General features: G+C 33.8%; 1 protein-coding gene across 2 annotated transcripts in view; it reads right to left on the bottom strand.

The window, feature by feature from the left end:
- The window catches only part of LRRC49 (leucine rich repeat containing 49), a 45,923-nt gene that overhangs the window by 1,927 nt on the left and 21,175 nt on the right, over positions 1-22,821 (bottom strand). For both annotated transcript variants that reach the window (XM_067003965.1, XM_048060305.2), the window contains 7 exons: positions 20,285-20,432; positions 12,826-12,909; positions 9,518-9,669; positions 6,006-6,243; positions 4,625-4,810; positions 2,331-2,440; positions 1,128-1,281 (listed from right to left, as the gene is read on the bottom strand). In XM_067003965.1, the coding sequence (XP_066860066.1) occupies positions 1,128-1,281; positions 2,331-2,440; positions 4,625-4,810; positions 6,006-6,243; positions 9,518-9,669; positions 12,826-12,909; positions 20,285-20,432 (1,072 nt within the window). The remainder of the gene's footprint in view (positions 1-1,127; positions 1,282-2,330; positions 2,441-4,624; positions 4,811-6,005; positions 6,244-9,517; positions 9,670-12,825; positions 12,910-20,284; positions 20,433-22,821) is intronic.

The raw sequence follows: 22,821 nt of genomic DNA, 5'->3' as shown, positions 1-22,821 counted from the left end.
TAACTACTTTGATTTATGGGACTAGTAAAATGTTAGCTCCTGCTTTGGGCCATCAAAACAGATTTTTTTTTTAAATGAGTGATAAAGCAAAAAAAAAAAATGCTTTCCAGCTCTTTTACCTGAAACAAAACAAACAAACAAAATATTTATCAATGAACCTAACCTGTCATGTTTAGCAAAAAAAACCATTCAACCACATTTACTACGTCAGTTTACTGCTAACTTAAGTTTGCTAAGTTTACTTATCTGGCAGTATTTATCAAGTTAGTTTACTGCTAATTTACACACATGCTGACACTCTTTTCAATGTTATGTATCCGAGATAATAAAACCACAATGCAATAACTGAATTCAGTGTTTACTGAACTTGATTAAATTTCTGGCACCAGAGGTTTTATATATTTCAATATAATAAAAGAGCAAACGATGGGACAAATGTGGGAAGCAGGATGCACACAACTATAACTCATGATTGCTCAGAAAGGAGATAGTGGCTGAAAGAAGCACGTTCTCCCTGGAAACAATTTCCCTCTGACCAAGCAGAAGATGTAGATTAGGAACATAAATTGAAACAAGAGTGACTGATGCTCTTGTCTGAAACAAACCAGTTTGCAACTTAATTAAAGTGAGTACATTTTCTATATATTTCCTTCCCTGTAACTCATTTAAAAGCTAGGGAACTTCTTTATTGCTAGACGCTGTGCTATTTCAAGTCTTGTCTGAAGGTATTTTTCACCTATTCATTTTGGGACATACTTTCCAACTTCCATAAAAAAATCCTAATGTGCAATTCTTTGTAAAACAAAGATGTGTTCACTTCTGATATTTCCCTAAGGTATGCACATTTCATTACCAATGTAATGCTTTCAGGTGACAATGTATTTTTATCAGATTGTGGTACCTCTCAGGAACCACTTCTTTAAAAGACACAAACTGACCATTTTCCAGTTATCTAGAAGAGATTAGTTAGATGAAATGTTTGATCATACATGTAAATATGGCAAGCAGTGTTATTTTAAAACCATCATTCTAAATAGCACAACTGAAATTTGATACACAAATTCCATAAGTAGTAGTCAAATATATACATAATAGAGGAAGAAATTATTTTATAATGACATACTTACCTCAAGCTTTTCCATATGAACATTCTTTGCTGTATAATTCAACATTGCTCGAGCTGTGCTTTCTCCTCCAGCTCTCCTGTTATCACTACTTTCCTCAATTCCAACCCCAGATTTCTTTCCCTTTCCCTCCAGCAGATCATGGAATTGCTTCATTCTGTGGAAAGAAAATAAAGATTTACAGTTTTAATCATTGGATTTACTATTTTTTTTTAAGTGCAGATGTCTCTAGTGATGACGAGTTTTTTTTTCCCCTCTTCTCCCTTTGATCATATCATTTATGAGCTTTCAAGTTTATTGCATCCTCAAGTTACTCAAAATATACAGATGACTAAATAGTCTTCAGTTAATTTGCTTCCATACAACTGACATTTTGACATGTATCATATTTCACATCCTAAATAGGAATCCTTGCAGCTTAAATTTTACTAAGTATCTATAGAAAACTAAAAAGTTTTTAAGCACCTTTTTTCTTACAGCATCAACCCATAAATCTGTTAACTGTTATAGTCATCCACTTTGAAATAACTGCAAAAAAAAAAGTGTATTCATTGTGAAACTACATAAATCCTCACCAATATCAGCCCAATTGGAGAATTAAACATGCAGTGAATTTGTACGCATGTTCCTATCATCTTTCTTCGGAGACTTCATACAACCTCTGAGAACATCTGTCTTCCTGAATCAGGAAGTGCTAATATTACTGCAGTACTCAGGACACCTACCTTTCCTAAGTTATTTGTGGAATTTGTATCTTTTTACCTAGAAAGAATTTATCATGACAGCGTGGAAAAGAATTCAAACAATACATTCCAGACAAATTCCAGTTTAGTTCATTTTGCTTCCGTACAGTTTCTCTGAAATTTCAACAGGATAGTACTTAGAATAAAATGAAGTTGTATCTGCTATAACAGCATATTACTGAAGTGACAATGTTTCATTCAGAGAGAAATCCCATTTCAGTTTTAAGAAATCTATAGTTTAACAAACATAGTTCTTCAAGCTGAAGCAACAGAACAGAACTAGATTTTCTGCAAAAAAAAGGAACTCAATGTTCAGAAATTTTAACAGAGAAATAAAACAAGCTAAACAAGAAAACTTCATTCTCTCAGAAATACCTGTTGCCATTTCAGTCAGTGACTGTATTATTCAAAAAAAAAACCAAAGCCTCCGTATTCCTTCCTATATCTTAAGAACTAATTTTACCTAGATTCTCCAAATAACGAAAGCATGCGATAATGTGGCAGCTCAGAAGATGCTACATATGCCAGAATGCCAAAGAGTCTTTCCGCCATTACTGTATCGTTTTGAGTAACCTGTGAGGAAAAATAAAATTGAGAGAAAGAGAGAAGTTAGAAAATTGGCACATTCATATTTCATACGTGCATTCAGAATTAACTGAAAAGTTATACAAAACACCGCATGAAGACATATTCCAGGCATATCTTCAAAACTTAGATTTGCTTCTACTAGTACTTTAAATATACTTAAATTTATGGTCTCTGATTTTGGCAGCATCACAGAAAAGATTTATTTTAAAAGAAGTGTGTATATATTTATATATATAAAAATAAAAGCAAATAAAAGAGATAAATGGTGGTGTTTCTCAAGCCTACAAAGTTTACCTTCCTCCATTGTACTTCTCTAAATGTGATCCATACTGTTGTATCAAAATTACAACAAAGATGTCCCTTTAACATACTTTCAATGGCTGAAAGTTTTTCACGATGAATTTTACACATTTCTGTTTGGATAAAGCATGTTGAAGGTTTTGTTGTTTGGTTGATTTTTGTTACTGCTTTTTGTTTGCCTTAGCTAGTACATTCTAGAGACCATGGTCTGTGTTTCTTCTGTCCTTAGGGCCAAATTATGAACTGCTTTGAACTGCCAAAAGTTTGTTGGCAAAATTTCTAGACCCCTGGATTTCCATTGACTGCACAAGGAATCTTTATGATCACTTAAATCTGACATGGACAACACAGTCCAATGAAACTCATTCAACGACTTCTTCACTTCTGGATCAAATTTAATTTCTGTACATCTTAAGATATTTTTGGCAAGCAACCCATTTTTAAATAAGCTTCAATAATCACAATACTTACTAAGAACTTTCAAATATTTGCATAATACAGAACAAAAAAAGCATGTGAATAAAATTAAATTGATTCAAACTAATGTAATCTTATCATATTCCTGTTTAATGTTTATAGACAATACAACAAATCTTTGGCCTGACATATACTGCAACACCAAAAGGCAAGGAGAAATTCACTACAGAAAACATAGTTCAGGAAATCAGACACATGAATTCAATGTTGTTTTCACAGTGATTAGTTTTGCTCATTGTCACTTCAAATGAAATAAACCTTACTTAGTTGTCAAAGAGTAGAAGACCTTGCTAAACAGTCTATTAGCAGTAGCAAGGTCTAAAACAGAGTGCAGAAGGCAGTGAGGGAAACAAAGGGCATTACAGACAGAAAGATGTTGGCCAGAGAAATACGTGATTTTTATTTAAGTTAAGAGAAGCACAAAGTCAAGGTCAACAGAAACACTAATACTAAATTCACTCTTGAGTTCATAGAAATTTATGTTCTCTATCTTACTGCAGTACATGCTTTGCTCCATTACTCACAAAAAGATTGTAACAGTAATATCACATCAATGTCAGCCTATTACACGTGCCTCTTTCCAAGTTCAGTACGCTAGGAAAACAGGCACCAACTCAATCACTGTAATGCATCTGTTATATTGCGTGCCATAGCACTTGGTGTAGAGAATTTTGTGAAGTTTAGTAACTTCAAACCTTGACAGCTTTTTTTTTTTTTTTGATTAATCCAAGATTACTATCACTAGGAAAACTTCAAACAGCATGTCTCAGAGAACTTTCTTCTTAAAAACTAATGGTCTTGTACAAAGCAAAAAGGAAAAAAATTCTCTTTGAGACACTTTTCTTCAGTATACTAAAAGAAAAGTTGATTTTAGCTATATCACATAACACTGGAAAAATATAAGTAATACACTGTAAGCTACTAGATAGTCTGTCAAAAGCACATTTCTGCACTTGTATTCAATGTTAGCATTCTAATCCTTTTGAATATAGCATAATAGAATACTGCTTCTTAAAATCAAAAGTAAAACCTAACAGTTCTTTAAATTTTTAAAAGCATATTCTAAAATTATAATAAAAAGTTTTCCCCTTAGGTGTATCTGTCACTCAGGTGGAAGTTTGAACTACTGTTTGCTATTGAAAGCATCTGAAACAATACCACATTTTAATAAAAAACAAAGCATTTTCTCTGCTTTTCTAATTGTAACAGTGCAGTTACTTAACAAATGCATAGTACAATAAGTTATGTGATAGAATGCACTTTTTTTTCCATAATATTGAAATGACACTGTCATCATTCTGCTCATTCTACTAGTGATTCACTTGCATTTTTAAAAACAACGTTAACTTATCTTGTAAGACCAGTAGTAAGAAAGAAGCAACAATGTCTTACCTCAATTCCATTTATCTTCTGTAGATTAAGATGGTTCAGTCTAAACAGAACATAATATTTCCACAAAGTAAAACTGACGACTGGATTTCCCTGAGGATCAACTGTTAACTGTTCAATGTGATGCACCTGGCCTAATGCATTGAATTGCTTCAGTGTCACAAGATTTGTCTCCTTAAACTTCAGGTGCTTTAAAAAAAAGTTCAAAGCACAGTAAATTAAGTAAGGAAATCACTAATGAGTGAACATAACAATTCCTACTCTGTTCAACACAAATCACTTTCAAACTTAAAGTCTTTAGGTCTGACTACACAACTGAGCTCACTTCATCTACAGTCTTTGGGGAGAAAAAACATCGATGTATCAACTAAACGGTGTATTACATATATTTTAAAATGTCAACATTACAAACCCCCAAGCAATTTATAAACCCTTTAGTAACAACACTATCGTTTTCATGTTACAAAAAGAGTGGTACTGCTTGAGCAAGATTTACTTCAATTCTGCAAACAAATACAACGTTCATGCAAAAATCAGTACAGTATTTTAAATATTCTGTTTCTGACTGTCACAAGCTGGCATTAAAGTCTGCTGTTTCTTTGAACAGAGCCATACAGCAGTGTCCCTATGAGCATGGTAAATTCATCTACACAGCAGCACACTGGGGGTAAGAGGAAAAATTGATGGTGAAGATAAAGAAATCTAGCTGAGATTCTGCTATCCCTAACAAGTTTTTGAACGAAACAAGTTCCCCACAAACTCATTTATCTCAATGAAACCATTACGTAGTATTATACTTAAAAAGAAGTAGGGAGCTAAGCAGGCATATCATCTGACTGACAAGCTAATTTATGTATGCCATCACTACTTTATTATTTGCTTCAAAGCTAAAGATTTACAAGTCCAAGAAAAAAAATGAACTAAAAGGTTCTCATGATGTTGTTTTGCTTCATCAAGAAGTGAAGAATTCCAAGAGTTGTACTGATTTAACCAGCTATTACCTTTGAATTTTACCTCTCTCTTCTACCCTATCAGCTATTTGCTCTTTGAACTTACAATACAAACAAAAGTCTCCTGATACTATCAATCTGTAATATTGTAGAAAAAAAATACCATGTTTCTACATCAGTTTTTCTCAAAGAATCAGATAGGTCAACTATGGGAAATAATTACTAGCCTGAAAAGAAAACAACCATTCTGTTTGAGAATCTGTCTTGTATTTAAAAAGTGTCAAATTAAACAAAACATTATAGGATAAAACCAATGTAATTCACAAAAGTATCTATTTACATAAAAACAGTTGAGGGTGACTGCCAAACTAAGGTTCCATTGCAAAATAAATAGTCCACAGCTGTTCACACAGATGACATTGAGCCATTCTTACCACAGAATTAGGAAATTTTAACCTCAGTTTTGTTAACACTTGAACAATTTCATCAAATTCCATGAACATAAAGGAGACTGTGACAACAGATCCAGCTGTTTGAACACTCCAGTTTCGATCCAGGCACTCCAGTGCTCCAGAACCATACAAGTAAAGAGTGTCTCCTTCCACTTCCACCAAATGAGAATCAAGAACAGATAAGCCTTGTACAGCACTGCTCAATATTGTATCAAGAGACCTGTGGAGGAAATAAAAATGCAGTAATATAAGTTAGATTGTTTCACAGCAGTAAAGCCATTTCTATTGAACGATGGTCTTTTCATTTACTAAAATCTGACCTGTCAAATATGGTTGCCATTCACAGCATTCATTCATTTTCACTACCCAGTCTGGTTCAAAAACGTTAAGGGCTAGAAAATCCTCTTTTCATCAAGTAATATTACAGCAGCTCTACTGCTTCAGTGGAAAGACTTTGTGTATTAGGGTTGGAGAGCCCAGAAAATGTCGTTCATTTTTAATAACCTGTTTAAAGATTTTACCTCAGAATGTTAACTTGTTTTAGCTATCTAAAATCAACTTCAACCTATGTCACTTATCTAAGCAAAGCCACCTTCAGATTCTGTTCTCTATATAAACTGTAAAAGTTACAACATGAGTAAGCACAGTAGAATCCAGCCCGTTAAGATCAGACAGTTATTAAAACCAACCAAGGATAAAGCTATTCAGAGCGCTGAACAATTACTTGCATTCTTAACAACAGTATCACTTCTTAGTTAAAACCCTTATGTCACACTATCAGGATTCATTAGTCTGCTTTGAGATGAAAATAATCTTGTCATCCTTGTTTAATCTTTAATTAATAAGGATTATTACACATTTATTTTAAATTAACTTGAGCTTCCCAATTCAGAAGATTGATTTTTAAATTAAACAATAGATCCAGGTATTCTCAACTCTCATCTCATTGCATCTTACTTTCACAGAACACATTCAGCTGAACAGACCTGAAATGCACAAAGAATTCAAGATGAGCACAAACTACTGGTTTAGAAAGCTGTGTAGTGATGGTTACTGTTTTGTTCTTTACAACCTTCCTAATATATTTAATGTATTTTGCTTTTTTGACTATTAATGATCACTGAGCAGATGTTTTCTTGACGATACCTTCCAGAAGTTCACCCTTGACTGGAAATGGTTATTCGGGAGCCCATTAATTCACACATGAATATATAATTACTTATCCATGCTGACTTTCACCTGCCATTTTATTGCTTAGTTGCTCATGTTGAAAGTGTTCCAAAATTCTTTACTACTATATAGCATATTAGGAGGTCCATGTCAATTTTAACCTATCAGGAGTAAAACAGCATCATGGGCTACATGGCAAAAAGACAGCAATGTTGTCTAAGCCCTCTTTACTTTAACACACATTGCCATGTCTTCACTTATCTCTTTAAACTAATCTAAGTCATTGATAAACATTCGTATCACACTTTCATTTCTCTACCCTTTCATGAAAAAGAAAAAATTCCAAACCTACCTCTCCAATTCAGAACACAGAATGAAATTATTTATTATACTAAGAGTATTATGAGTATATATGCAAATAAAACACATTGTTTATGTCGTTAAAAATTTGGGGGGGGGGGGGTTAATTTTCAAAAGTAACTACTTTGACTTCCAAAATGCATTCTACAAATCAAACTACAAACACTTCCACAAGAACCTGGAAACTGATGTTATGCATTATGTTTTATTATTTTAGATTTGACAAAAGTCATAACATTCAGTCAGGAAACTACTTGGAATATACCAACTTTAAGTCACTGTATCCAGCATAAGCAAAGACAGCTTTGCAGCACGATCTGTCCTATGACTCTGTGGAAAGAGCCTTAATATTTTACTTTAAAGTGTGATTTCTCAAGCAATGAAAATCTGTTCATTAACAGATTAATGCTCCAGCTACTGTAGTTACATTGTCTTGATCGGAGGGGATGATTACTGTGTAATTAAACTGTGAAGAAGGCAAAAAAGCAGAGACTGCATATGGCTGGGGGGAAAGCTTCAGAAACAAGAAGAACAAGAAGGAGTATAGCAGTTTAAAAATGTCAAGAAAAAAAGTTTCAGAAAGATGTTGCACTTGAGCGTAGATAAAAGCCAGATCTAGTCAATAGTAGATTGAACCTCAGATTGATTCTGTTTGTGAAAGAGAGACTTCCTGACTGCACTTGATGTTTCCCGTGTTGATCAGACACAGTAGGAATCTGTACTTGCTATTAAATTTCTGCAGACTATTTTTCAGGCTTTTGCCTGAGCTTACCAGGTTGAAAATGTGTTAGTTCGGTTTTAGCCAATGCAAGATAAACTTCATCCACTAAGTTCTGTATTTAGTTTTTCAATTATGCGGAGTGCCAGGTAGCTACCTTTTAGATGCAAAGTAGTAAACCAATGAGTGTATCATAGAAATAATACAATTAGAACATTGACTGTATTGATAAACACATTAGATAGTTGGTGCACTTAAGGGTTTTGTTTTAAGTAACTGAATTATCATCTAGACTGAAGTTTTAGATGGATTAATTTAACCTTTGTGAAAGACCAAATGATTATACTTTTAATAGATTATACTTTTCAAAGAAATCTAACAGCAATCATAAATTGGTTTAACCAGTGTCAATGAGGAATTTGAAATTTCATTTAGATATACGTACCTATTGATATCATTAGATATATCTCTATCTCAAACAGATATACCTATTGATTTCAAGTGTGAATTATATGTGCATACAGTTTTCCAGAGGTCTAGTTAGACTATAATCCTTCCACCATAAGGATTTAATTCCTTAAATAGAAACTTAAAGAAACACCAATGTTACTTTGAAACTTTTCTAAATTTACTTTAAAAAGTAAAAATAAAATGTAACTTTTTTTTTTTTAAGCTAACAATACAGATATCATCTCAGGCAACATCAAGTGAAAAATAAAACTAAGTCTATGTCAAAGAACTGTTTTTGCTGAAACAGCAAGGGTATTTGAAGAAAGCAGTCCAGTAGGAGATCTTGCTGTTCAAACCGAGAACATAAATTCAAGACTCAGTTTACAAAACCTCTTCATATACACTGAAATTACAATTGTTGGCAATAAAGGTAAAAGTCTAAGCTGTCAAGGAAATGAATGGCCTTAAGCAGGCTCAAGAATTCATATTAAACATTTCTTGTAAACATGAAAACCTCCCTTATTTAGCAAAATCACAAAAATTTAGCGCCAACTTCTTTAGTAATGTAACAGTAGCTAGTTGACTAAGTATATATTAGTTTTTATGGTGATACCTGTTGACTATTACTAAACTAAAAATCTTTTCAGCATGATTTTGGATATATTAATTTTGTAATTACTTCACAAAATTCATACTGCAAAAGATGTTTTATTTTTGATCATGAAATAGCAAGATCTCAGAGCTGATAACACGAACTTAAGACATGAACAGAAAGAATTATTTCTGAATAAAATACCTGCTTTCTTCAGGAAACACATATGCAGTACTGCCATTGATCTGACAGGGTTCATTATCTTTATCTTGGTTTAAAGAAGCCACAAGAGCTGTTCGATTCTGCTGTATCTCCCACTGGCGAGCAATATTACAAATTGTTAACCGTTTCTTTTCCTGAAACAAAAGTCATAGTAAATTATGACACTGCAGTATCAACTCACTTGTTTGATCCAACATAAATATGTTGCTTAATCAAAATGTGGTTGATATTTTAAATTGAAGAAAGAAGTACTGGTTCACATTTAAACCAACATGTCACTCTAGCACTATTCTGCGTAACTGCAAGGGAATAACATTTTCACAAAATTTGCAATAACAGAAACAAGTAACTTAATAAAGATGTAAGCTGTCTAACAGTAAGTTTAAACTAGTTGATTTGGTTAACCACACAAGTCTGTCTTTGACTATCTGGAGCTGCTTGTACTACACCTCCCACAGAACAGGGCAAATCAATGCAAAACACACAGCTGTATTACAGCCTCCTTTTTCAAATAGAAAAAAGAATATTTATTTGATATGCCTATGGAGAAAGGCAGCGGACAAGAGTAAGTCTGATTTTATGCCTTGAAATTAACACTTTCTGATATATTAAGTTTGACCTATACTCTCTAAGCTCCTAAATTTAATCTATAAAAGCAACATGGGACTGTTAACATTATGCTTTTACTTAATTCCTTTCACATTAGGCAAATTGCAGATATCACTGTACTTGAGTTCACTAAGAACATTCCTCACAATGCTGGTCTATGTTAGAGGTGGGAAGTATAAAGCTTTACAAATGAACATCTTCCTTTAAAAAAGGGAAACATTAACAAAAAAAAAAGTGAGCATTTTATAATCTGTGACTACGCAGCCTAGGTATTTCCTTAAAAATAATATTGAGATTTGCAAATTAAGAGCAACTGCATATAAATGTCTCACAGTAAAATATTTAATACGAACATGTAAATCCCTCATGCTGTAAACTACTGTATTCATTAAAGAATAAATATCAAGATCAGTTTTAATGATTGATAGCGCAGAGATAAATCCACTAGACTTCCAATTATGATAAAAATCATGTCCATAATGGCTTGTAACAATGACACAAAATACATGGAAACTGCTTTAACGTTTTTCTTCTACTAAAAGCATTTTATTTTAAAGAGTTAAAAATTCTGCTGTTTCAAACTCAGTTTGCCTAAAGAGTCATTATGTTATCTGGTTATATAACACCATGTGTCCCACAAAAATACACGTCAGTGATGGAAAGGTTCCATATCATTGAAGAGGAAGTTGACATGTCCGAATTTTCTTTTAGTCACATTAGGTAAATTCCGTATAAGAGGGTGAGGGTCTCCTCATAAAGTGAGCCACTGTACAGCTAATTACTTGCTAGAAAATGAATGCTCATGATGTCGTCTATACTGCAGACAGTTTACAAAAGTTTGGAGGAAAGTGACAACCACTGACATTCCAGAATAAGATTCTCTAAATATTTTCTTCAGAAATAACTATGATTAAAATCCTATACCTAGAGATTTTTGCCACTGGATATTATATCTATTAGCCGATTTGTTCCATTCATTTCAAATGTGTGAAACAGGGAAGAAAAAAGAAAGCAAGGAAAACAAACAACAACAACAAAAAACAAACACACAAGAACATATGAACATATTTACTACAGAAAAAGATAAATGACCTCACTGAATCATGCAAAATATACTGTCATTTGACATTTAGGCCACTTAACTATTTGAAGATGAGAAGAAACCTCAATTAAGCAACAAAACCTTCATTTTAAAGTTGAAAACTGAGTAAAGGCATTGTAAGTTAAAAGTGATTTTTTTTTTTTTTGTCTTTTTTCCCCGTAAAGGAAGTTTCCATTGGCAAAATGCACTGAGTAATCTATGCCACCAAGGCAAACAATCCCCCTACTACAAGGAAACATTACATCAGTGGTTAAGAACATGAACTACAAACACACACAAACTTTCTTTCAGTCCAGTTAGCTTGTCAAAAGCCTAAAGCAACATCATGTATAAATATTATTTACTCATTTCCCATTTCTTTGGGTTACTGAGACCTGGCACCAAAACTTCAAACCCAAGTAGACTTTAAATTTATCTGTATCTTACATTAAAGAGCACTGTTTAAAAAAAAAAAAAAAAAGTGTTTCTAAGACTGTTTTGTTGAATTTTTAGTTTTTGTTTTTTCTTTTGTAAAACAAAAGAATCAAAAAATTCTTGAATGCAAACATACATTCTTGTGCAGTACACATGGAATTCTTTTTTCCATTCATACATTTGGCTCTTTTTAACAAACAGCATTTAATCTGTTGTTAACATTCTGGTTGTACATAATTCTGAAAATTTAAAAGGTATATTTGCCACACTTCCTCATACAGCCTCTTGCAACTGCTTTTAGTCTAACTCCCTTGATGAAATATGCTTTTACCTAGACAACTTAGTAACATGGATACATGATTATTTTTTTCAGTTTGCCAAATTAGAAGAGATTTTTGTATAACCATTATTGGACGACAAAGAAGTTTAAAAGGCATTCCTATTAAAAGAAAAAAATGATTTGGGAACACATTCACAGAATAAAGAAAATGCTGATATTCTTATGTCCTTGAACGCTGGTCTCCTACTAGCAAGTGTTGGTCATTTAGTCACTGGCCTGTAAGAGTATTCTGGAGCGTGCCTCTGTCTCCCCTGTTGGAGATATTCCATCTCATACATAAAAGCATTAACCAGGCCTGTAGGTACAGTACATAAGTGTTCCTCTGAAAAAAGAAGACAGCTGGAGTCTAGCTGTTGCTCTGATAACTGCTTAGCTTTTTCCACAGAGAGGAATAACTTCAACAGGAAAGAATGAAGGAAAAGCTACTTCAGAAAACCCTTTATGTCAGCACTCACCTGATGGGGAAGACCAAGTTCAAGGAATCTGAAATCACTGCAAAGTCTCTTGGTTTTACTTTATCTCTAGATTTGAAAAAATGAAGTTTGCCATCCTTTTACATATGTTAGCACATGCACATGCAGTTGTGTTTTTTTGTTATTGTTGTTGGGTTTTTTTTTGGTAAAGGGTAACTTGAATAGTTCACTGAAGAATTTCAGATGTAGAGTGAACTGTGTAAGCTGTAAAAAAAAAAGTTTTAAAAGATAGAGATACATTGGGAGAACTAAGAAATACAGCAAAAATATTAAGTTATAGAATATTAATGTAAACTAGTTTACAGTAGATTTATCTAATTTTAGTTAGGCTTAGAACAGCCATAGAAAATACCTTAATCAAGCTTTGTTTATGACTTTCACGTTTCCTTTCTTCTTCTTTCCTTGCTGCAACAGATGCCATGCGTCTTTCTTCTTCCTGGACGAAAAAAAATGATAAATTTATAATAGTATGAATTTACCAGATTCTGAAAAGCATTATTAATTAATACTAATTATTAATGTAGTTCTTTGTGTTGGTGATTTGAATACAATTTTAATGGTTATATGATTGTACTATTTTTATATTAAATGTTTTAATATTAAAATAATAAAAATCATATTTACAAATAAATCAAGAAATATAAAAGGAATTATTCAAATAGAAATGCTGAAGGCAAAGCTATTTACAAAAATATTTTACAGTCCTTTGAAAAATGTAAAGCACATGATCTGTAAAACAACTAAAACATTTTCAAATATGACAATCCATTATATTCTTTGTATTTTTTGAGTATTTTCTCTAATTAGTAGGGTTTTTCGGTAAGAAAATAAACAGAGATAGTGAGCCGATTTCCCTTTATACCTAAATCATGATCTAAAATTGTTCTCCTCAAGTTCTGTTAAAGACTGAGGAAAAGTTATCCTTTGGAAGCCGAATACAATGATCAAAGTTATCAAAGGTATCAAAGTTAGTTAGCTACAGTACACAAGCATTATTTCTTGTCAAAATTATTACCTATTCATGTTCAAGAAGAAAGCCATTTATTCCTAAATAATGACAGCCAAGGAAGTGAAGATGTTTAGTTTTCCTGGTATTGCAATTTACTCCTGCAATATAGCCATATTAGGTTGAATGCTCCCTGTTTACAGAAGTCTAAACATTCTCACAGCACAGTATTTTTAGAACATGTTTTTTCCAAGTAACAAAAGAAATGTTCACTATGAAGTAAAAAGTGTAGAGTTCTTCCAACACAAATATTTAGGAAGCATACTTGAACTTATTTTGATTTACTTCATATGCCATTTGGGTGTTTGTATTAAAGTACCTTCCAAGAACATACAGAAAGTGTTTTGGTTTCCCTCAAAATAGAAAGCTCCTATCCTAGGCTTTTCACTTCCACTTTCCAGAAAGTTACGTGTTAAGAGCTTTAACAAACAAAAGTGAACAGAAAACATCATAAACCATTAAGACATATTGATATGTCAAAGTTTTGATACAAATAAAACATACTATGCTTACAGAACTGTAAGAACCCCTAAGCACAGGGATAAAAGCCTACTAGAAGGCTAAAAAGGGAACCTGATACTTAGCATTACTACTACATTTTAAGAAAATAAATTCCAAAGTATAATTAGTCAGGGAAACATAGCAGGTGTACACTTATCTGCATACAGCCCCCTGAAGACCAATGACGCACCACAGATTCTGACATCAATCATAAAGGTAATTAAAAAACTGCACAACTGTTTTATGACTCTGACCTCATGTACATATTCAACTTAATTCAGTTTAAGGTATGAGGTTTTATTTTTTCACCCTAAAAGAAGCATCTGTCCTTCTGAGGATTAGGTTCTGTCGGCAGCCAAGGGTCTGATGCCATAGAATTACCGAATAATTCAAGTAAGAAGGGACCTTAGGAGTTCACTCCTCCGTGTTCCTACTTAAATAAGGATCAACAATAAATTAAAAAAAAAAAATACACCTATGCAGATATAGAAGGGTTTATAGACCCCAGTACTACAGAATATCACATAACGAAGCCCAATACCTGAAAGGGAAGGTTTAGGGTGAGGCTGAGAAAATCATTTATAAAAACCATGCAGGCATATGCCACGAGCATGAATGTATAACTAATAGCACACAATAAAAATGCTGTTCCTCAAGATATGAGGCAGAATGTTAAGAATGATAAACATGATTCTCATGACAGCTATTCATCTCATTTACGCATTAAAGTGTACTAAGTTAGCATTTACTTCAAAAAAATGAAAAAAGTCTTAAGTTTTAAAAGTCTTATCTGTTAGTGATACTATTCAATAGAAAAGTGGGTTAAAGTTGATTTTTAGCTTTCTATTTAAGCATCTTCATTTGATGTTGCATTTTTGCTTTTAACATGGCTTCCTAAAGCCAAGTTTGGTTCTTTTCCCCTCTCACCAAACTCAGTGTCTTCATCTTCTCTAACAGCTTTTGAACACACTGAACACATTAAAATATCTTAAAGTATGTTTAGAGGTCTCAAATTACGCTGTTTTTTTTTGTTCTTGTTGTTGTTGTTTTTTGTTTTGTTTTTTCCCTGAATGGTTGATTATATAAAAATGCTATATAGAAAGAACATAAATGTAAGCTAGTTTCTCACCTAGGGAGAGAATGAAGAAGTTATCTGTTCTATTTGGCAGAAAACAGGTGGCCAGACTTCACATACTCAGCTCCAAACTAACTGAAATACTGTTGTCTTTCACACTGAAGAATGTGAGTTACCAAATAAAGTGATACTGATCTGTAAGAAATGAGCCTTAACTCTCCTTCTTTCAGAACAACTTCATTTTTTCCTTCAAGTTTTCAGACAAACATCCACAAACTTCCCTAATTCAGTTTTCTCACAGCCTCTACAAATATTCCTTCTCACTCTACCTTCCATCTCAAAGTCTCTGCCTAACCCAGCCCCAAATCTGTATGTTATGACACTATCTGCCTTACATGGGGATCTACTGACAACATTCAAGTCAGTCCCATACTTTTCCTTACACACTGACTCAATGCAAAGAATGAAATGAACAAACACAAACACTGTTCCAACAGGAGTCAGACTTCTTGCCTTGATCAAGAGTTTATCCTAATTACAGGCCTTTAAAAAATACTACTTCTGTTACATACTTTTACAAAAGAAATGAGCTTTGTCTAAAACAACAACAGCAAGAACAACCTAGTTTTACTCAGGATTCATAAAGGCCAAATGATAGAGGAAACATGAAGGTCAAGGGTCAAATCCACTTTTTACCAGAATCAAGTCTATATACGTTTCTTGATTACCCACGCACAACATGTGCAACTAATCTTGAAGAAACAAACAAACAAAACACAGAAAAACAAACCCCAGAAAGGTTATAAAACAAAGCTTTTAATAATCTTGCCACAACGCAGTTCTATCACCCACTCTTCTCTTTTAGCTCCAGCATTTGAGAGTCTTTCCATCTCCATTTTTGTCTCTGCTCATTATTCTGCTGCTATTGTCCACAACTTTGTGAACTTTCGACAATTCCCAGATGAACTAAAGCTATTTTAAATCCTATCTTCCATGTCTTCTCTTTTTCAGTGTTCAAAAGAAATTGTTAGGCTAACAATAAAGGATATCATTAAATTGTTAAAGAGCTGCTGACAGGTCTGTCATCCACTCAAAATGGTCCAAAATCATTTTGCACTCTTTCCTAAATTCAATCCTAATTCCAGATTGTTAGGACCCACTACTGACACAGGATTTCCAGTACACCTTTGATAAACTGAAATCCCAGCTGGAGGGGGGTGCAAATAAGCATCCTGGGCATCTGTGGAAGAAGTCAAGGTTCCTACTGTAGTAGCCTGCCAGGAAAGAGTCATCACGCTAAGGAGTCTGCTAATACTCTGGCCACAGAAGAAAACAAACCTCTGAGCTCCATGTTGGACAAGGGGGGATGTTTTTCCTGAAGGCCAAAGTGCCAGACCATTACAAACAGACTTGGATGTTCTCTTTTACACTACAATCTCCTCCATTTACTAGTTCTCCACTTGCCATTTAAGAACTTACTAAATGGCTAGGAAGATGGCTTCTTCCTTCTTCATCCACCCACCCAGCCTGCCCCCAAGCATAAGCCTCGCTTTCTGCAAAGCATAAAACATTAACGAGATTCTGAGACTGCAGGTTTACATTTTCAGTGTGAAGCTACAGCAGTGACAGAACGAAAAAATAAAAAGGCATATTAAAGCTATTATCACCCTTATAACATTTTCCATTAGAGCTGTAAGGTAACTGCCTGTACCTTTGGCATAGTGAGAGCTCCCCCTGCTGCCACATGAGCTCTACCACAAGTATAACACCAGAGATTTTGGCCAAACTTCTCACTGTGCAACCAGTCTTTCAAGAGGTAACATCCAGCAAGACCTGAGAAAGATCCTGAACAGAGTACAGTGGAACATACACATTCTTCCTCACTACTGTTTTGCTATTATCCAAACAAGTTAATTCCACCAAATGATGCCATTTAAGTCACAGGAGAGAAAGGTACATTAGCACACAATGAATGCAGGATTACATTTCCACACTACAGATACTTTGAAATTATTCTAATAATTTTACTATAGATTAGAAGTAGTTGTAGTATACATGATATGAAATACTGTAGCTAATAAAAAAAAAGAGAATAATATGAAGAATGGTCTGGAATACACATTTAAGCTTTCAGGGCAGAAAGAAACCAAACTACTACACTTAAAAAAATTCTGCTTATACTCACAGAAGGCAGACTTTTTTTTTTTTTGTTACATATACCACACAGTCTATTTTAAAAAGAAGAACAAAGAGTAAGAATGTAAGTTGTATTTCTACCAGAAACTTCCTACAGAAAAAAACACAAAATTTCTGACTATTCTTTAAGTGACATATGACAATTAGATATATGTGTTTTTTTATTATTATTATTATTTTTAGTATCAACTTCTCGTATTTTCCTCAAGACCTTACTTAAAGGATAGGATTACAATCCACAAAAATGAATAAGAAACAAGAAGTTACAGAAGCATCTTGTTTTAAAAGGAAAGAAATTAAATTTTTAGGCGAATACTGATCTATCAAAGTTTGAGAAAGCTAAAGATTCCCATTAAGTTGATGCCTTAGATATGTAATATAAAGTGGATGCGTTTTTTCAGCTGGAAATCAACTTTTAATGTAGACAACAAATACGTGTTTACAGTTTTACAGTAAGTTTTTTCATATATATGCAAAGCCCAAACTTGTTACAGGTGACTAAGCCCCACTGATTTCACTACCAATGATTCTTTGGGTCCATGCCTCAGTGGTTTAATAGCTTAAAATTTGTACTTACCAACAGCTTAGTAATGAGATGGCAAGAGAAAACACCAACTTCCTCATGGGAAGATTAATAAGATGTCATAATATGATACAATCCCTTGAATAAAAGCAAATCTGCTCCAACTTAAGAAATACTATAACAATTACAATCCAAAAATATTGTGTTGAAAGTACAGTCTGATATTTGCAGCAGCTATATGTTTCTTAACAGTTCCTATGGCAGTTAACACCAGACATTTTCCTCTGATGTACCCCGTTCTCCAGAGAATCTCTAGAAAACGCCTGGCACCAGTGTGTGTGTATTCCTGAAAACCAGTATGAATAAAGCTTCAAAGTCTTTTACAAACTTTAGAATAAACTGTAAAGGATATTTTCTTTCTTAAAATAGTTTTCTTAGCCCAGTGAAGCCAGCAAGTAAAAGAAAAGTTAAAGTTAAAAGCAGAATAGCAACTGTGTAAACCTCGTTTCTCAACTAGAAGAGCTTCTGAAACCATTAGTGAAGAATTCCTAGTTAGACAGAACATACATCCTAGTCCAGCTCTCGGTTCTTTGCAACACAAAGCAATGAATGCTCAAGTTAGAAATGGTCTGGATGCACTTCAGGCTAATGAATAAAAGATCCTCTATATGTATTAGCTTAGGTATATTAATCAAGCAAGTAAAAGCATATACCCAATACCGTACTTGTACTTCCCCATCAAGTTACATTTGTCCCTATGGCTGACATTACTAGACAGAATAGCTGGATTTGGCATTGCCAACTCTCTAATTTTATCACAAACCTCATGATACTTGTTAGTTTTCTTAAAAACCCCTGTTTCTTAACTCATATGATTATCTGGGTAACACAGTTTTTATTGGAAAAAATCATACAGGCCCCTCTACATGAAGGAAAGTTTTAAAAACAAGTTTTCAAGGCCCAAAGACCAGAAGGCAAATAAAAAGAATGCAAAACACATTCTTTTTACAAGTAGTTTTATGAGCAGCACGACTGGTGAAGCCTGGTTTTCTATGGCTTTTTGTCTTGTTGGTTGATCCTCTTATGTTTAATAAGGTGTGAACTCAGATTAAGCTTTTCCCAAGGCTGTGCATTTCAAATAACTTTTTCCCCTACAGATCCCATATAGTCTAAAAAGGGATTAGAGCTCTTTCTACAGTTTTTCCATCACAGAGTTCTACCAGGATCTGTCTCTTCTCAATAAGGAAGAGAAGAAGAAAAGACATTTTCTTTACATGACTCAAGTTGCTGGAATAATACTGAGAAAACACTCTTTTGAAAAGCAAAGCAATTAGGCAGTATAAACTCACAAAAGAAAAAAAACTACCCACGGGATACCTGGGAACAAATAGTATTTTAGATACTGATAGTAAAATTCTAATAGCCCAAAGTACTTTATTACTAAAATTCATGTTTTCCTCATACATGTGATATTTTACATCATAACTGACTCTCTTCTATACTCAGTGGATTGGCTGCAGGACAACAGGATAGATGCCAAAACAATAGGTGCAATTTATAATGCAGTAGAGCCTTCGTACAAAGCAAATAAGCATTTAAAACAAGGAATATTTATCAGCACTTGGTCAAGAAAGACAACACTATTAGTTAAGTATGTTACATTTGTTATAGAATCAGAGTCATTTGGGTTGGAAAAGATCATCAAGTCCAACCATCAACCTAACCCTACAGAGCCCCATCACTAAACCATGTGCCTTAGTGACGTTATCTTCCTGTTGTTCAGATTTATCTTGTAAGATGACTGTGGTACACATAACTTTAGTAGACACAGAAAAATTAGCATCGCTATTCCCAGATTAAGAAACAACATGGATGACTTAATGGCATGGCCTTCCTGACAATTTCCCTTCATCCTCTACCTTGGTGCATATTTTCCAGAAGTCTGTAGTAAGTTGTCTGCACGGCCTCTCTTCCTTATCAGTGTTACTTGAAATGGACCACCAAATTCAGAAATTAAAGGAGTAGGTTAGGCAAAGAATGCAGAAATGCAGACAAACACAGAAACAGTGTGATCACCAAGTTTCCTTAGGGTAACAGACCAAAAATAATAGAAATAATGTCAGTTTCAGTGTAAACAGGCTAATGCTTTGGAAGGAATACCCTGTTCCTCCTCAGCTATACAGCAAACCAGTAAAGAATATGTTGAGAGAGCGCTAACAAAAAGCTTTGCAGTTTCTCATGTCACTTGGCAATTCTATCACATGGTATTTACTAAGTGAAAGAGTTTGATTATTTAAAAATAAATATTTTTAAAATGAAATAAAGAAGTGGACCCTTATATAATACTGCAAGAAAGGAAAAAGGTTAAAGTTTTAAATATTAGCATGTCTATGTACAATTCAATTCCATACTAAATAAGTAACTTTTTTCCTACACAGACACATAAAACCCTACATTTTACTCCTAAATTTAAGGAACTAGTAAGTCTGATGAAAATAGAAATTTCTTACTGTGATTCTCTTCATATCTAGCTGTCGGAGCTGCATCATATGATGGAGAACAGTGTGTTTGTACCATGTCTCCTGAGCTATTGGATTGCCATCAAGGGTGATATCTGACAAAGATGAGGAATCAGCAAGGCACAGAATATCCTCAAAACTGTAACCAAAAAGTTTAAAGTTTTAATGCCATACATTATTAATAATGAAGAGATGGAATATTTTATTTAAGGATAGAATACTAATGTTTACCTGTACTCAAAAAAATCCACACATCATATTGCATATGATAAATCAAATTAAAAGTAACTTTAATTAGCAGCAGGTGCTGCTGTTTTAATCTCTCCATATACAGATACGAAGAGATTCAGAATAAGCACTTGTTAGCTAAAAGAATATAGGTTCACCTAAGAATAATAAAATAGAATGCCTATCAACTCACATTCCAAAAATAATACACGTTAGTCACCAAAACCAGCATGAACACCACAGAAAATGTAAAATGAAAAAAAAAAAAGTAAAAAAAAATGTTTCTGGGTGTTTGTGGCATCATCAAATATTGGAATAAAAACTATAAAACCATCATACCATCTTTAAAATAGATCTATTTTTCTGAGTTCAGTCTACAAATATGGGTGCGTTGTCTTTTTAAGACATTTGATTTGGTTTCCTGACAAAAATAACTGGCCTGTGCAAAATGTATTTAGAGACATACAGCCTGTATCTTGTTCCTTTTACTGAAGATGAAAGGTGTAAAGAAGGCATCTGACCCAGATAAACAGTGCTCTTAAACAACGGATAATTATTTAACTTGCAAAAGAAACTGAACAGTCATACAAGTATAAATCCCCAATACTTTTTAGCAAAATTATTACAGTGCACAAATAACCGTGCACCCACCCTTACGCACTTTGACCCTCAACAATTGAGTCTGCATTATGAAGTTTAGTAGGCTCAGACGGAAAGTATGAAGCAACTGGGCTCAGTACTTCTGAGTATGACATTTAAAAAAATCTGAGAATGACAAATCAATGATGATCACAAAATACACGCTAAGAAGATCATTTTACTAGATGAACAAATGTTTAAGTTCTGAATTAATAACTGTTTCTGAACTGGAAAATACAGAATTAGTGTCCAAGTATTTTTAAAAAAGCTATCTTACTGATTGCATCAACTGATTATAGTTCTCACCGTTCTTGGTAGCAAGAAAATTCCTCCACTAATACTTGGAAGTACACCAAACCTTAAGAATAACCGGAATTCAGGCTCAGAAATCATATGCAGTAAAAATGCTCATATTAGAGACTGCTGATGAATAAAATGTCAACTGTCATTGGTATCACTCAACTTTCCAACAAACACCCATACAATAATTTGCTGAGGACTAATATTCAGCCACAAAGGGCTTTAGATGTACAAAAATACCACATTTAAAATGACACGTCCCTAAAAGTTTCTAGGGGTTAGATAAAATATATATTTTTTTAACGTGGAAACTAAGTGGGAAAATAATAATTTAGAAAACAAAACCAAAAAAACCACCCAACTACCATACGCCAATCGGTCTCAAGCTGCTGAAATAAAGGTCTGGATGTTTTAAGGATCTGGACACCAACATAAGCTCGCAGGAGTAAATAAAACAACCCAATAAATGTTTCAAAAACAAACAAAACCCCAAACACGGTACAGCATACAAGTAACTTCTACATGATATATTCAATGGATAAAATAGAAAAATGGCAATGAAGTCAGAAGTACTACTATCATTTGGTGTGTTAAAACAACATAAGGACTAATGGAAAATGAACAATACACAGCTTCTGGTGAAGGCAGTGAAGGCACTTAGCAAATGTGAACAATTGGCTGTTTTATACCCGGGGTTTAAAAGAAAAGTCTGATTATCATCTTCCATTTTTTATTTTTGTGTGATCTTATTTCCTTTCCATAAAACAGCTTGTTTAACCACTTTTTTGGATGATCGTGCTGACATAGTACTTAAAATACCTATTCAATATGCCCCAAAGCTAGATGATGATTTTCCCAACTGACGCATCACATTAGTTAGTAAAGCAAACTCAGACATTTTAGAAGAAAGAATAACTGAATTCCCATTGGAATTCATCTTCCCAACTGCGGAAACCACCTCTCCTGCCCTTTCCTTCTGTCTTCCTAGAAGGATTTACCTCTGGTAGTTTCAGCAACAGAAGATAAATGAGAATTTGGGCTACCTTAGCAAAGTGTTTTTTCAGTGTTTTCAGTTTCACCACATGGATCAGCTTGAGCATGCACACAAGATGTAAGAGTACTACAGCCAATTTTCCCCTCTGTCAGAGAGGACACAGATTCACAGATTCACAGATTTCTCTAGGTTGGAAGAGACCTCAAGATCATCGAGTCCAACCTCCGACCTAACACTAAGTACTCCACTAAACCATATGCCTAAGCTCTACATCTAAACGTCTTTTAAAGACCTCCAGGGATGGTGACTCCACCACCTCCCTGGGCAGCCTGTTCCAATGCTTAATAACCCTTTCGGTAAAGAAGTA

The sequence above is a fragment of the Anser cygnoides genome, chromosome 11, assembly GCF_040182565.1.
Source record: "Anser cygnoides isolate HZ-2024a breed goose chromosome 11, Taihu_goose_T2T_genome, whole genome shotgun sequence".
NCBI classification, from domain to species: Eukaryota; Metazoa; Chordata; class Aves; order Anseriformes; family Anatidae; genus Anser; species Anser cygnoides.
This window is presented reverse-complemented; position numbering and strand designations above follow the sequence as displayed.